The sequence below is a fragment of the Salminus brasiliensis genome, chromosome 1, assembly GCF_030463535.1.
Source record: "Salminus brasiliensis chromosome 1, fSalBra1.hap2, whole genome shotgun sequence".
Lineage (NCBI taxonomy): Eukaryota > Metazoa > Chordata > Actinopteri > Characiformes > Bryconidae > Salminus > Salminus brasiliensis.
In genome coordinates this window covers 1,245,286-1,260,285 of record NC_132878.1, presented here as the reverse complement: position 1 = coordinate 1,260,285, position 15,000 = coordinate 1,245,286, and the positions used below count along the sequence as shown (strand labels likewise).

The 15,000-nt window shown below is 43.0% G+C and overlaps 2 protein-coding genes across 3 annotated transcripts in view; one reads left to right on the top strand and one right to left on the bottom strand.

Annotated features, from left to right (window-relative positions):
• Window positions 1-1,187: 1,187 nt before the first annotated feature.
• srrt (serrate RNA effector molecule homolog (Arabidopsis)) lies at window positions 1,188-13,762 on the bottom strand. Of its 2 annotated transcripts, none has more exons than XM_072691135.1 (20): window positions 13,690-13,762; window positions 11,887-12,037; window positions 11,310-11,438; window positions 10,928-11,074; window positions 10,553-10,741; window positions 8,787-8,956; window positions 8,064-8,245; window positions 7,161-7,277; window positions 6,389-6,572; window positions 6,046-6,206; window positions 5,884-5,945; window positions 5,702-5,780; window positions 4,957-5,148; window positions 4,689-4,859; window positions 3,859-4,012; window positions 3,546-3,739; window positions 2,683-2,839; window positions 2,494-2,586; window positions 2,235-2,337; window positions 1,188-1,684 (listed from the first exon to the last, which is right to left on the bottom strand). In XM_072691135.1, exons 2-20 carry the CDS (start codon window positions 12,003-12,005, stop codon window positions 1,609-1,611), a joined length of 2,679 nt encoding a protein of 892 aa, XP_072547236.1. In that variant the 5' UTR covers window positions 12,006-12,037; window positions 13,690-13,762; the 3' UTR covers window positions 1,188-1,608. The 2 variants fall into 2 exon arrangements, with proteins under 2 accessions (XP_072547236.1, XP_072547161.1); XM_072691060.1 differs by having other exon boundaries at window positions 11,310-11,454; window positions 11,888-12,037.
• A 715-nt stretch (window positions 13,763-14,477) lies between these two features.
• Window positions 14,478-15,000, top strand: part of LOC140565034 (V-type proton ATPase catalytic subunit A-like) — a 17,458-nt gene continuing 16,935 nt past the window's right edge. Inside the window, 1 exon segment of the mRNA XM_072690822.1 lies at window positions 14,478-14,570. The gene's annotated coding sequence lies outside the window, so the exon portion shown is untranslated.

Sequence of the window (15,000 nt, the reverse complement as noted above, 5' to 3'; positions counted from 1 at the left end):
TTAGGAAGCAACACTGACTGACGATCAATTTCACACGCTGTTGTGCAAATGGAATAGACAGCAGGTGGACATTATTGGCAATTAGCAAAACACACAATAAAGGAGTGGTTCTGCAGGTGGGGACCACAGACCACTTCTCAGTACCTCTGCTTTCTGGCTGATGTTTTGATCACTTTTGAATGTTGGTGGTGCTTTCACACTCGTGGTAGCATGAGACGGACTCTACAACCCACACAAGTGGCTCAGGTAGTGCAGCTCATCCAGGATGGCACATCAATGCGAGCTGTGGCGAGAAGGTTTGCTGTGTCTGTCAGCATAGTGTCCAGAGGCTGGAGGCGCTACCAGGAGACAGGCCAGTACACCAGGAGACGTGGAGGAGGCCGTAGGAGGGCAACAACCCAGCAGCAGGACCGCTACCTCCGCCTTTGTGCAAGGAGGAACAGGAGGAGCACTGCCAGAACCCTGCAAAATAACCTCCAGCAGGCCACAAATGTGCATGTGTCTGCACAAACGGTTAGAAACCGACTCCATGAGGATGGTATGAGGGCCCGACGTCCACAGATGCGGTTCACACTGAGCAGATGTGACGGAGTCATTTCTGCTAATAAAGAAGTGCTCTAAATCAGACATTTTTATTTGGAAATGTTGCTGTGTGAAATACAGTGCAAACGTCCCTTAAACACATAACCTATAAATAGGTTCCTGCCTGAAGAGGGGAAAATGTTTTTGAAAGGTGAACATCTTTCATGTGGCATATTTAAAAATAAATTAATAAATGTTTACCCTCAATGACCATTTAGAAAATGGCAGAATGGAAACTGCATGGGAGTTGTGGAACGATAAATAATGAATTGATTTTAAAAACATGTTTTAACAGCAGATTGATTTGCAGGGAAACTGGAATTAGACCAGAACAGCGTGTGTAAAGTGAGGTTTGTAATCCAGTCAAATCTGATGACCGCAGCTGAAGATTTTTGCAAGCACTTCATCTTCACAGCAGAACAGGACACTCTCATCACACTGCAATGCAGTGCATGAGTGAAATAATACAGAATAAGGAAGTGAGAACATCAGCAGTGAATAATTTCCTCATTGTTCCAAGAACCAGAGTAAATACCAGAACCTTCTGAACATGACGCAGATCAGCCAGAAAAACACCAATCAATGAAAGGCAGACTGAGCGGATATTGGTGTTTGACATTATGGTTTATTGGAGAACAAAATAAGAGCTAAAGGTAGACGTTCTGCTCTGTAATACTGTGCGCTCCTCCTGAAAACGTAAAAAATAAAAAGCTGCTCAGGTCAGGACGTGTGATCCTCAGCAAATTTACCCAAGTGAACAGCAAAGGGGCCTCAAGGGGTTCCTCAACCAGCCAGTTCCTCAGTCCAAAAGCCGAGCCTGTCCTCATAACCAAGTAAGGGAGATTCTTCTGGACCGTTCTGGCTCGAGTTCTTCGGGTAATTGATGAATCTAGCTTTCTCAAACACTTAGCAGGCGGGGACGAGACTGGGAGAACTAAAGATCTAGGAATGAATAATTAAAGAAACAACAACAACGACGATTAAAACGAGGGGGCAATAAAACGAGACGGTAAAAGAAGGGATCCTCTAAAAGAAATCCACGTCATCGGGTGCGTCGAGATCACGGTACTCGATGATGTTCCGAGGGTCCCCGCGAATCATCCTGAAACACAAAGATTACAAAACATTAGACCAGGAATAAACAATAAAGTCTGTATTTTAAATGCACTGTATGGACAAAAGCATTGGGAGCAGAGCAGGTGCTCAGTCATTGCTTCTTCTGAGATCAAGGGTATTAAAAGGGTTTATCCTGCTTTTGCTGGCGTAACGGTCTATTGTAACTTTAAAAAAAAAAAAAGCCAGACCTTGATTTCATAACATCCAAGGGGATGAACATTTTAATGACACTGTAATAGTCTTCGCAGAAAATACTGCAAACTGCTGTGCTGTTTGCATTTTACACAGTTTTAAACTCAACTTCCACATAATCAAGTTTACTAGAGATTACTGAGGTGTGCGTGATTTAGACATGCCGTTAGCTCCAGGGCTAACTGGTCGGATATAAGACTAAATTACTTGTTGGATACATTAGCCTTCTAGACCCAGTGTAAAATAACAGTAGTAAACTAAACCAGTCCCGCCTGATGAGCTGGTTTCAGGGTAAGGTTAATTTCTTTATTTTTATTATTTAATCAGAGAATTTCAGATCATACCGGTTATTTCTGGGTTTTCCAGGGTAGCCCCCTTGTCCACGGAAGTTGTCATAGCTGCCTCTGCCCCCACCTCCATACTGATTAGGAGGATAAGGAGGACCACCTACGAGAAAAACATAACAAATAAACCCAACTAAACACAAGTGGTGCCTGAATACAATCTAGAGCCGTGAGACCCCCAGTTAACCCCACATCTTGTATATGCCCAAATTTGGTTGTTTATAACCAACATTAAAGTCTCTGGTAAACCGAGACTTACCGTAACCCAAAAGTGGAGGTCTGGGCTGCCCAAAGCCCAGCAGGCCCTGAGGACCCTGAGGAGGGAACGGAGGACCACCAGGAGAAAGTAATCCTACAGAGAGATACGAGAGTTTGGCCATGTAAGATTATTCATTAAACATTTTATACCTAATCAATATTCCAGATACGGCTAATAATAATAATCAACCTTGTCCAGGGCCTGGAGGGGGAGGTGGCTTCATCTCCGGGAGGGAGGGTCTCTTGGCATCCATCAGGAAGTTATTAAAGAACTCCACCTCCTTCTTCACCTCCTCGATCTTATCTCCATGCTTGTTCAGAATGTGCTTCCTCACAAACTCCGGACCCTAAAGACGCACAGAAACACGGTCATTCTCTACGGCTACAGAGCCGTAATGGGGAGTTAAGGGTTCTCTGTGTAGGAGTGGTTGTTGACAAGCCAAAACATCTTTATGCTGCTTTTTTCTCCCTAACAAAAATTCAGTCTGCATTGCCAAAAAGAAATCCTACAGCATCTTTCACACTGAACAGTGTGCAATGTGGAAGTGTCCCAATACTTTTGTCAATAGCTTACAAGACATACAATAAGCTTAATACCAATGAATTTCCATTTGATTGTTTTTATATAAGAGATGGGCATTTCAGTCAAATTTAATGTTTAATATTTTATATATCAAACATTTATTGAATTTTTATATTTTATGACATTATTCTAATATTACTCAAATGTATCAAGAGAAGTTTCACAGCGCCCTCTGGTGGAGTATAGATTTCAGACATTTTTTTGTTCAGACATAAAACAGTACTTACATAGGAGTAAGGAGTAACATTATACACAAAGCTGATTTGTCTATATGCTAAACTAATTTGCATATAATTGATCATCACCATTAAACTGTTTTTAAACTTAGGAGTATTCAAACACTCAAATATTCAGAATCCTCCCCAATAGTGGGAGGAATGAATGATCTTACAGACCTTATTAAATCAGAGCAACTATATAACAGCAGCCTGAGGGAGCAGCCCTGATCTCTCACAGACACACACACAGACCTTAAACTTCTTGCCGCTGAGAGGACACAGCCACTTGTCTTTTCCCAGCTCCTGTGTGTTCGCAGACACAAACTTCTCCACCTCCTGCTCCGGATCTTTCCGGCCCATCTTCACCGCCTCCTCCTCCGACAAGGTCTCCTTCACACTGAACAGTGGAGCCAACTTCTCCTCGAAGGTCTTTTCCCAGTCTGCCACTGAGGAACAGCGACACACAGCCAGTCAATACCAGTTTAAAATCACTCCAAACAGTGGTGAAGCAGCCCAGCCGGCCCGGGGAGCACAGCCCACAGTGCGTATGGGGGCACGTACGTACCCTCCCTGTGTGTAATGCGGTTGGGTGGGATCGGCCCGCGGACGTGGATGATCCCGCAGCGGTTCGGCATCTCGTCTTCACTCGGGTACTCGCAGGTGTTGTAGTAATCAATAGAGTGCACAATGCGCAGGTAAAACAGCAGACGATCCAACACCTGGAGGGAGAGGTGAAGTTTTGAATGGAGCCCAAAAGAGTGTACCAAGGCACCATGTAGTGCACCATCTATGGCTGTGTCCAGAACCACTCCCCTATTAATTAGGGGAGGGCTGAATCCAAAACTTTGCTTAAATCTCTATATAGTGAACTGTTCTGGGCTGTTCCTAAAACTATTACACCCCCCTCCTCCAAAAAAAAGCTCTGTTGGCACAAATGTAGAGTGCACTACTTTGGGTTGCTTCCAAAACCATTCCCTAATCACTACACAGTCAGATAATTTGCTCAAACCTATACAATATTAACTATATAGTGCACTATGCTTAATGCACTATAAAGCACATTGTTTTGGGCTGCATCCTAAACTACACTCAAGTTATTGAGTGCGCACTACTTTTGGCTATGTCCTAAATTAAACCTGATTTATAAAACAGTGCACAATTTTGGGTAGCGTCTAAACTCATTTAGGTGCCCTAGTTTGGGTTGCATGCAAATTATTCCCCATTTCTCCAAATAAGGTAACATTTTGGGCTGCACCCTAAATTACAGTCAATTCAGTGCACTATTTGGGTTGTGCTCAAAAGGGCTCCCTGTTCACTATCTAGTGCACTATTTGCATCATGTCCAAATCTACCGCCTGCTCACTATGCAGTCAGTTCTAACAGTGCAGGTCTTGCCTTGACCAGTTTGTCGTCCCTCTCCACGGTGATCTCAGTGGGGTTTCCCTCTTTAGCCCCCTCCTCAGAGTCGCCTCCACCCGCACTGCCCAGAAGCTCCTCCTCCTCCGCACTCACTTCATCAATGAGGTAATCGGTGATGTTCTTCAGAATAGGGTTCTGAGCTGGGAGCTGATCAGACAGACACACATGAAGAGGGTTCAGTGAAAAGGGTTCACAGATTAATGAAACCTTCATCTCTATCCTACAGGGGGTTAAATCCCGCTACCTCCACGGTCTGGGTCTCCTCGCTCGGCCGGTGACTCCATAGGGTCTCTCGATCATCCAGAGAGTGGATCAGTTTAGCGGCCAGTTTGATGTCGTTGCGCAGAACCTGCTTGTGCTGAGTGATTCCGTTGATGTTCCGAACACGGCGGGCCAGATCACGATTCACACCTGGAGCCAGCTCACAGTCCCTCAGCTACCACACACACAAAAAATTACTATGTAAAACATCGTATTTCATTTACAAATGTTTACACAACACAAGTCACAACCAGGTTTAATAAAACTGAAAACATACACTAGAAGTTTGAAAATCTGGATTTAGTGATTATAAAGACTGAATTTACACCTTATCCAGTGTCTATATGTAAACAGTAAACAATTCAGATTTTATTTTTATTAAATAAAAAATATTAAATATATATATTTTTTTACATTTTACACAGTACATACTGATGTGTGTATATATATTTATTCATTTTTATTAATTTTTTTTATAACGCCCAATTCTGTTAGTTTGCATTTGATAGATTTTGTATTCTCTACTTGTTTTACTCATTATTTTGTACAACACTTTGAGATGCACCTTTGCAATAGACTCAAAGACACTCAAATATAACAATTATGATTCTTTTTTTTTTTTTTTTTAACCATTTCTTCAAAAGCATTCACCCTTTTTTAAACTACAGTTAAATCAAAGCCCTGGAGAAACTAGGCATCTGTCAAGCTCAGTCGTCTCTACAACTCACTCTGATGTTCTGCAGGTTCCAGCAGATCTCTTTGATGTTGACCGCCCGGTCAAAGGTGACCCAGCAGCGTCTGAAGAACCTGTAGGAAAAAAAAATAAGATCAAAAATAGAATTAACAACCATAATTAAGAAACATATTGTATATCAGTGTGTGTGTGTGTGTGTGTGTGTGTGTGTTTTACCTGCGCTCAGGTTGTGGGTCAGAGAGACACACACGCATGAATCCAGGATAACGGCGACAGAGCTGAGGAAGAACCACACAATTACACACCTCAGACATTCTGGAGATCTACAGCTGTGTGTTGGTAATCTGTGTGTGTGTGTGTGTGTATACACACACTTACAGCAACAATCTCTGCTTTAGAGATGGTAGGCGCGATGCTCCTCATGAACAGAGAGCTGGTCTTGTGGAGTGGGCGTGGTCTGGGGGGCTGATCCTCCTTCACTTTCTTCTCCTCCTTTTCTTCTTCCCTCTCTTTCTCCTCAGGTCGCTCCTTCACCTCACCTACACACACACACCAAGAACAGAAAAGCTACTGCTTAAATCTTGGACCAAATTCATAAAAGACGTGCAGGATGTGACATCATAGCCACAACACAATAACGGAAAATGATGCATTACTGTCAACAAAAGCCCCCTAAGCGCTTCTCTCTCACTTTGCCTCTGACCATCATCATCACACTGACCTTCTGCATCCTCCTCGTCCTCCTCCTTCTCCTCCCCCTCTTCCTGCTCTCCCGGCCTCTCTCGCTCGGGTGGCTTCTCAGAGCTGCGAGAGTTGGAGTCCGAATCGGAATCAGACTCGCTGTCCGATGCACTCGCCTCATCCTCACTGTCTCCACTGTGCTTCCTCTTCCTCTTCTTACTCATCTGTAGAGACAGAGAGAGAATATTCTTGAGTGAAGGATTATTCCAAGCTGTGTGCACCAACACTCAACATATACAGTCCCAGTCAAAAGTTTGGACACACCTGGTTAAACTAAAACGCACAACAGCACACTGGGGACACAGGAGCATGCACCAGTAAGGATGGGGTGGCTGGGGGGGATTCAAGCAGGCCTAAGCTGTTGGACTGTGGCTGTGAGGATGGAAATGCCTCTGAAACCCTGCAGCTACAGGATGTTCATGTACAAAAATGTTGTACATTGTTGTTGTACACACAAACACACGTAAATAGCCTTAATAGCCCATATGACTCAAACAGCTCCTTTCAGTTCAGCCTACATCTTAAGCCTACTTGAAACACCCCCTCCAGCCATGACATTCAGAGGTCCTCCATTTAAAAAGATTAAATATTGACCCCCTGGGATTTGGATCAAATGTTACCATGACGATCAGCACACATTCAACCTGGTGTTCACTGTTTTTTACTGGTACTGTACACACACAATACATATGCATGCATGTACATTTCAAACACACACTCAAATTAAGGTGGGTGTATAAACACACACACACCTTCTTTGGCTCTGGGGCCTCCTCAGCTGGCGGCTCCTTCTCAGTTTTCTCTTCTCCTGCATTTCCTCCCTCTGCTGCTGGTTCTTCTTCCTTCTCTCCTCCTTCAGCACCCTCACCCTACACCCCCCCCAAACACACAAATTTGAAATATGCAGTTTGTGAGGACTTTTCTAGATTCTACACAGACACTGGAGGGACATTACACCTAGTGAGGACGGGGATGGCTTATCTAAAGGAGTAATACACTGATTTCTTTCAGTCCTTGTATTTATTTGCCTCAATCCACCTGATAAACAGCCCACTGTTTCATCATTCAGTCAGATGAAATAACTAATTAGGACAAATCAATATCTTTTACTCCTAGGTGGAAAACAATGTTAGCGCAACAGGATTTTGTACACGTGTGGCATTTAACAGACTACGTTATCCAGAGCGATTTACAGAAGTGCTTCACTGTTCACTCCGAAAGTATCCCTAGCTACATGACTTGTCCAAATGTTTGTGGACATGGCTAATGAACGCACTGAGCCGTTTTGAGCTGCACCCATTGCTGACACCCATGTGCAAACACACACATACCTATTCCCTACCATTCCTGAGAGTTATATAACCAAAAACCAGCAGAAACAGAAGCCTTCCACTGACTCTGTGAGTAAACAGTACAACAGAGCGAGCCAGTAGAAATATTTTATCAACAGTTTATAAACTACACACTTCTGAAATTACTAGCACCCCCTATCGAGCCTGACAGGGAGCAGCTTAAAGTAAGCTGTACAGTTCTGGCTTCACTCACGGACTCACGGTTAAGCCGCAGACTGAACACTAGTCATCAACCTGAAAAAACATCAAAGCTCAGTTTACACGCTCCATTTTTCAAGGTCTTCACTCGCAATCCTAACCCACCTCTTTTTCCTCCTTCTCAGCGGAGGGTTTGCGTTCCCCCTCAGCGGGTCTGTTTTCATCTCGCTTTGCAGGTTCGGCTGGCGTCCCGCCGGAGGACAGACGCTCCCGTTCCTCCTCTTCCTCCACTGGCTGCTCCAAAATTCGCATATCGTTCTCCCCTCCTCCCTCCATCTTTATCACAGCTAAAAAAAAAATATATATAGACACAAGGGCTTCAAACGGACTCTTAAATGGCATTTGTTCTCCTGACTGTCTCAAACTCTGCTCTGACTGACTCATTTAAGAAAAAAAAGTGTGTGTGTGTGTGTGTGTTCATTCTCCTGGTTTATGAGGACTTTACCTCCAACTAATTAGGTACCAACACTACAGGGATATTAACCATTATGAGGACATTTGATTTTGCTGTGCTTGTTACATTATGTATTATACTTGATCATCAGTACAATACATAAAAGCTTATGGCGCTTCCTTAATCAGGTAAACCAAACCCTGATGTTTGTCTTTTATTCTTCATTTCTGTTTTAATAACCTGTTTTATTAGCCGTGTCGTCACAATTCTTGGCATGGACTGTGGTTTTGAGTACAGTTCGGAGATCATTTAGCTCTATAATGGGAAATATAACCAAACTACCCAATCCTAATTACCTACAAATAAAAGTTTCCAAAATTAAGTCTAAGTTAGCAGTGTGAATATGTTGCGTATTGGCTGAACTCCTCACTCACCTGCATCCAGAATCTTTAGGATTTGAGGTGCCCGATCAATGTCCATGGAGACGGCGTCAAACCAGCCATTCTCCATCAGATACATGAAGACGTTGAGGCGGTTCTGCAGAGCAGCGTGAGCGTCCGTCTTGCGCTTACCCGCTTCATCTGGGTGGTACTTTGAGCGGAACCTAGAGATAAAGAAGGAAAAGGAGGAGGAGAGGAAGGAGAAAAAGAATAGAAGACGCAAGAGAGGAAACAGGGTGGGGTAACGGAGGGAAAGGAGATTAGGACCTCATTTAGTTTCGGTTTCATGTTGACTCAAACAAAACACTGAATTAATACATTAAAGCAGCTTAATCTGAATAGCTTTAATTAATTAACACAGTTTACATCCACAACCACATCACACAGCCCTGCTCCACATCCTGTTTATACACACCTCCATCAGTGAAGGTGTTTATAAGAAGGACGCTGCGTGTGATTAGTTGTTTCTACCTGTGAAAACCTTCACTTTGTGGGTAAGTACAGTTCCGCTGTAAAGTTCAGCTGATCTGATAATCACTGAAATTAAAGCAAGAGACAACAAAATATCTGAGCTTTTTTTTTCCATGATATGTACTAAATTTACCTGCAGTACTCCCAGTATTACCACACATATAGACAGAGAGGTCTCCTCGGGTGCGTGCATGTGTGTGCGCACGCAAAACACACCATTTCTGCACGCAATAAGATCCGCATACCAAAAACGATTTACGGGGGAAAAAATCCAAAAGAAAAACAAAAAAAAGCATCAGACACTAAAGAAAATAAAGTTCTCTTCAGCTTGTTTTTTTGCGTTCGGACTGTCTAGCTAGGAGCCCTGGCAACTTTGTTTCTAAGAGCACCTGCATTGTGCGCAGTGCAAGCCCTGACTAGCTAACCAGCGCTTCCTGCGAGGGGTCCGAGAGTCTTCCGAAACCTTGCCGTGAAGGAGGGAAGAAGCATTGTTTGTTAATTCAAAACAAAGACAAAATAAATTTAAAAACAGCTGAAAAACAAACAAGTACACCTTTTTTAAACCCTATGGAGAAAACACTCACGGTTAAGTACTTGTTAAGTACATAAACATACTATGACTGTGTGGGTGTGTACTAGAGCCTAATCAATACACTAATTGACTGATAGCAGCCCTGCAAAGTATCTATTAACATCTGCACAAAAAAAATAAATAAATATTAGAATAAAAATAAATGAATGATAATCAATTAACTAAAATGTTTACTTACTTTCTATTAAAATCACCTAGAGGATAACGTTGCTGATGTTCTAATTTAAATAATTGAACAAATCCTAAAAAACTTCCAAAAAATATGATGTGTAAAATGTATGGATCAGTGGTTTATTTTGTTCTAATCCATTAAATTGAGTAAAAACAGTAGTTGTGTATTAAAATGTGCAGAAGTGTCTCTATAGAGGATGTGGCTTATTTACACTTAACATCAACTATACATGGGGTTTAACCAGGGGATGTCAAACTTTTGCATACACTTGTATGTAAATAAGCTCAGTTTAGTGATTTTTAGCACTGTAAAATTATCAGTCAGGCTCTAGTACACACCACACCAGTAAAACTGAGCCTCAAATGCTAAATCTCCTGATAAACATTCAGAATGTTGCCAAAAGTAGCTATACTTGTACTATTTACATGTAATGTACAACCAACCCCTTATCAAAACGCAAGCAGGGCACCACAAAACATTAAGCTAAAAGTTCAAGCGGAGCAAAAAGGGCAGCCCCTGTCGTACCACTCTTCGTCTTTGTGAGCCAGGAAGAAGTCCTGCATCTGCTGCCGCCTGAACTCGATCTTATACTCGTTGTAGCGTTTAACGGACTCCGTCTCGTCCACCGAGTCGTCCAGAGACAGCAGGAACTCTTTAAAGGTCTTCATGACTGGCGGGGGTGGGCCCAGGTCCAGGTCATGAATGTTACCCAACCTAAAGAACAAAAGAGCATAAAAAGAAAGATCACGTCTGAAGCTCTACTAAAAGCTCCTCACAGAAAGTTCTTCACCTAATGGTGATGAAGACGCTGGCTGATGCCTGAGACACTGTTCTACCAGAGTTCTGAGAAGAGTTCGGACCTTAATGTTAACACAGTCCCTCTCAGGACAGCACCCTCACCTGGCCTGAATGGGAATGCCATGATGAGGCTGCATCAGGTGCATGTCCGGGTGACCCCAAGGCTGAGGAGGTGCGTAACTGGGTCCACCTCCACCACCGTACCCCAAGTCATAACCACCATGGTACGGGTCACCACCGTGGTCATCCCTGGACAGATTATTGAAGAGAAATGCATTAGATTATTGTATGTGAATTTGTACTGCTCGTTTCTCAATCCCGGCCCCTATTCGTGTCTATCAAGCCCAGAGTACAAATAAAGTTAAAAAAAATAAAATAAATTATAATAAAAATAAATTAATGATAATCAATTAATGATAAATACAAATGTTTGCAGTGCATGAAGGTTCCACAACCGGCCAAACAACTTTTACAACAGACATACCAGTCCCTCCTCATGCGCTTCTGCTGTGGGCTCATGTCGTGTCTCGGAGGGGAGAACCTCTCTCTCCTCCCCCTCTCGTAGTCCCGATACTCTCCCCGGCTGCGTCTCTCCCGGCCTCTGTCCCACTCTCTGGCCGACGGGCGCCAGTTAACCACAAACGAAACACACAACAAATAAAGACCATGCAGAGAACGACCCAACAGCTCAAAAGTCTTCTCACAACCTGAGCTGTATTCATCTGGAGTATAACTGGCACTAACCTATACTGGAAACCAGTTTGATTATGGTGGCCTTCGAAAGCCCAACTATGATAAAATGTGTTTACTTAACCAGTTGGTTCCCAAACCTGGTCCTGGAGAGTCTCCAGTCCAGCACATTTTAGCATTTACACACCAGATCCTGCTAATCAGCTCATTAACAAGACCTTCCTCAGCTGAAGGTAGCATGTTTGAACTGGAAACCATTAAAACATGCAGGACTGGTGCTGGAGGAACCCCCTGCACCCGAGCTGGGAACCACTGTACATTCTAAATCATCATCATTTTGTAACGAGCCATGTTAATTCCCTCTTACTCACCGGTCACTCCAGTCGTCCCTCCGACGATCCTCCCTCTCTCTGGACCGGTCATAATCACTCCTTTCTCTGCGGAATTTGTCCCTGCGGCGGCGATCATACTCATCATCACTGTCTGCCATCGTAGCCAATCACCAATGAACCCCAAATCTCACTAGGACACACAAAAGGAGGGAAATAGTTCAAACATACGCAGTAAGAGTTTATTCTCTCAGTAAATCACTGATATTAGAATAAACACTAATATCATTTCTACAGAAGGTGGAGGTGGTTCTCCATCACTGTGTTCTTCATTAGAACATCTCCAAAGTTCTCCTCTCTCATGGAGTCTAGTGTTATTTAGAGTTCTCCTCAGATCAACACCTGGTTTGGTGGTAAATCAGGGCTTAATGATGGTAAATCAGGTGAGCTGCTGCTGCTGCTGCTGCTGATGGAGTTGATTGAACACATCCTCCACGCTGTGCTGGCTGGACTGGGGGGCATCCAGGAGAACCCTGGAGGAACCGAGCTCTGTTCTTCAGACTAGCTCACCGACAAGATCTCACTACTTTCTCTCTTCAGAATGAGAAGCTCTTGTTTCTCCTTTTTACTGGATTCATGTTCAGCTGCTTTATCTGATCTGATGAGATCTGGAGCTTCTACTGTAGAACCCTCTCACTGCTGAGAGATGGGGTCTCAAATGATGTGGTTAAGGGTCTTAAACCTCTGCAGAGTTCACATATTTAAGTCAAAATGACATTTTGGGACTAAGGCTTAAGTTGACCATTTATTCCACCAGACCGCTCCACCTTAAACTGTGCAGCAGTTAGACGCTCACTCCACTGAATTATAAACACTAACATTCAAATAAGCTTTTTAAAAGAAATAAACTTAGAAGTGAGACACTACGACATGTTACAACGTCAAACTGCTATTTTATAAACATTAATCTGATATAAACACATCATTAAGATTAGACTCCACTGAGCTAGTGGACAAGCATGCCTAGCTAACATGCTAGCTAGCTGGCTGGCTATCTCGTTAGCTAGCTAGTGAACTCACATCACGGACTTCAGAGTAAATAAGGCCGCAAACTCAAATTAACTCATGTTAAAAGCAGAACCAGCGTGGCTGAATAGTATTTATTAAGACACTTCCTCAATACCTACAGACAAATTGACCAGACCAGCTAGCTTAGCGTGTTATGAAAGCTGGACCGTGTTCCAATACTCGCACTTGTGGTCCACGCAGGAGCGAGCTAGCCAGCCAGCTAACGCGACCCCGTGAGTACAAGTACGAGTCCCCCCAGGCATTAGCAGCTACCTAAATATTCTAGATACAGCCTCCTGACTGGACTATACACGTGAATCTAGAACATGAGCGTGATCACGCGTAGGACACAACCGAAGTGTGCATATGCATTCTTCACAAGCACCCTAGCTAGCTAGGCCACAAGTGCGCATAAACGTCCGCGTAGGCGTTTTCAGCTTGGAGTGAAGCTACGATTTCACATTGTACACACTATATAAGCGTGGTGTAAGAAGACCACAAAAAGACACAATTAGGCTCTAGTGAAGGTACCAGCTAACAAAACTGAGGGAGGGAGGGAGGGAGAACAAGAGCACGCTTATTGGAGCGAGCCCCTGATGCTAGCTAGTTAGCACTACATGGCCCGTGCTTAAGACAAAAGTGCAGGAAGAGGTCCACACGACTGGACTCAAACGCGTCCAATTTGAGCCGATTATCGCAAAACGAACGACAAATAAAGTTAAATATAACGCAAAGGAATATAAATAAAGAAGTTATAATGAAGGAAAGCCGCTGTACCGGTAAATATTCGGTAAAATCCCGCCACCCGCCGTGGTCGCGTTGCAGAACGGACGCCGCAAGTTCCCGGATGTCCCGCTGATATGCAGCAGCGCCCTCTTGAGTCAGGAAGAGCGAAGCGCCGCAAACCACAACACAAAAACTCCACTTAATCTTAATTAAAACCCCAATATTATTGTGAAATTATACCAAAATTATGTTTTTAAACCACATTAATCACTTTAATTTAAAACACTGATCAGATTTAACCGCTTTGCCATCTCCAGCTGACGGCGTTAAGGTGTCAAGTCGCCATTTTGGCTCCCTGTGTTTACACTTTAACCCTTTCGCGCCTGAGAGGCTTTAATTTAAAATTATTATACAGCACAAAAGTGGTCTAAATTATATACAATTATATAATTTTTAATATATATATATATATATTATATTTATTATTAAAATGACATGCGTGCATGGCAATGGGGTCCTTAAAAAAAACGTGCTCCACCAACCCCCATCCTTTTTTTTTTTTTACATAAATAATAATAATTTGAATAATACTGATTTATACGTTATACTAATCATATATGTTTTTTTAGAATAAATACATTCTAATAATAGAGGAGATAATAAAACGAATCTATTAAATAATAAATATTACACATCATGCCACATCCATTTGTCGGATTTAATACGTAAGATGTGGGAATTAAAGGGTTAAGTGTGTGTTTAAAGGGTTTTGAGCCGGAATGGAGGACATTTCTCCTCGGTTTGGGCTTTAAAACGCTAATCCTGCTCTAGTCAGCTGATCCGTGTCGTGACTCTCCGCCGCTGCTGCTGCTTCATCCCCCCGCTGCTCGGAGCAAAACACACGGCCGGGCTTTTCGGTGCATGATTAAACGGTAAGAACGGCTCGATTCGAGGCTTATTTTGATGGCTTTTCTATTTGTGTTTGATTGGTGATGATTTGTTGGTGGTGTGTGTCGTTAAAGGCGAGTTTGGGCTTATAACTGCACTAATTCGCTTGCTTGTACGTCGAATTTCCCGTTCCACCTTAAATGGTGCAGCAGTTGCATTCTGGCGCCTTAGGCGCCAGAATGCAACTGCTGCACCATTTAAGGTGGAACGGGAAATTCGAAGACGAGGCTATTTTCAGCTTTATTTAAAAAAATCCGGCTTTTATCTCACTCCCAGTTCATAAATCAGATCTGTTAGGATGTCAATTATCAGATTGTCATAATTAATATCCAATTTTAATACTAAATTTAGTTTTATTACAGAATTTGACCAATGTCACAACCATTATAGCTACCATACCTAACACTACAGCAG

Coding starts and splice junctions, on each gene's coding strand:
- srrt (XM_072691060.1), bottom strand. CDS start 12,005: ATGGCAGACAGTGATGATGAGTATGATCGCCGCCGCAGGGACAAATTC. Junction 11,455..11,887: donor GAGGGACGACTGGAGTGACC/GGTGAGTAAGAG, acceptor TTGTGGTTAACT/GGCGCCCGTCGGCCAGAGAG. Junction 5,946..6,045: donor CTAAAGCAGAGATTGTTGCT/GTAAGTGTGTGT, acceptor GTTCTTCCTCAG/CTCTGTCGCCGTTATCCTGG.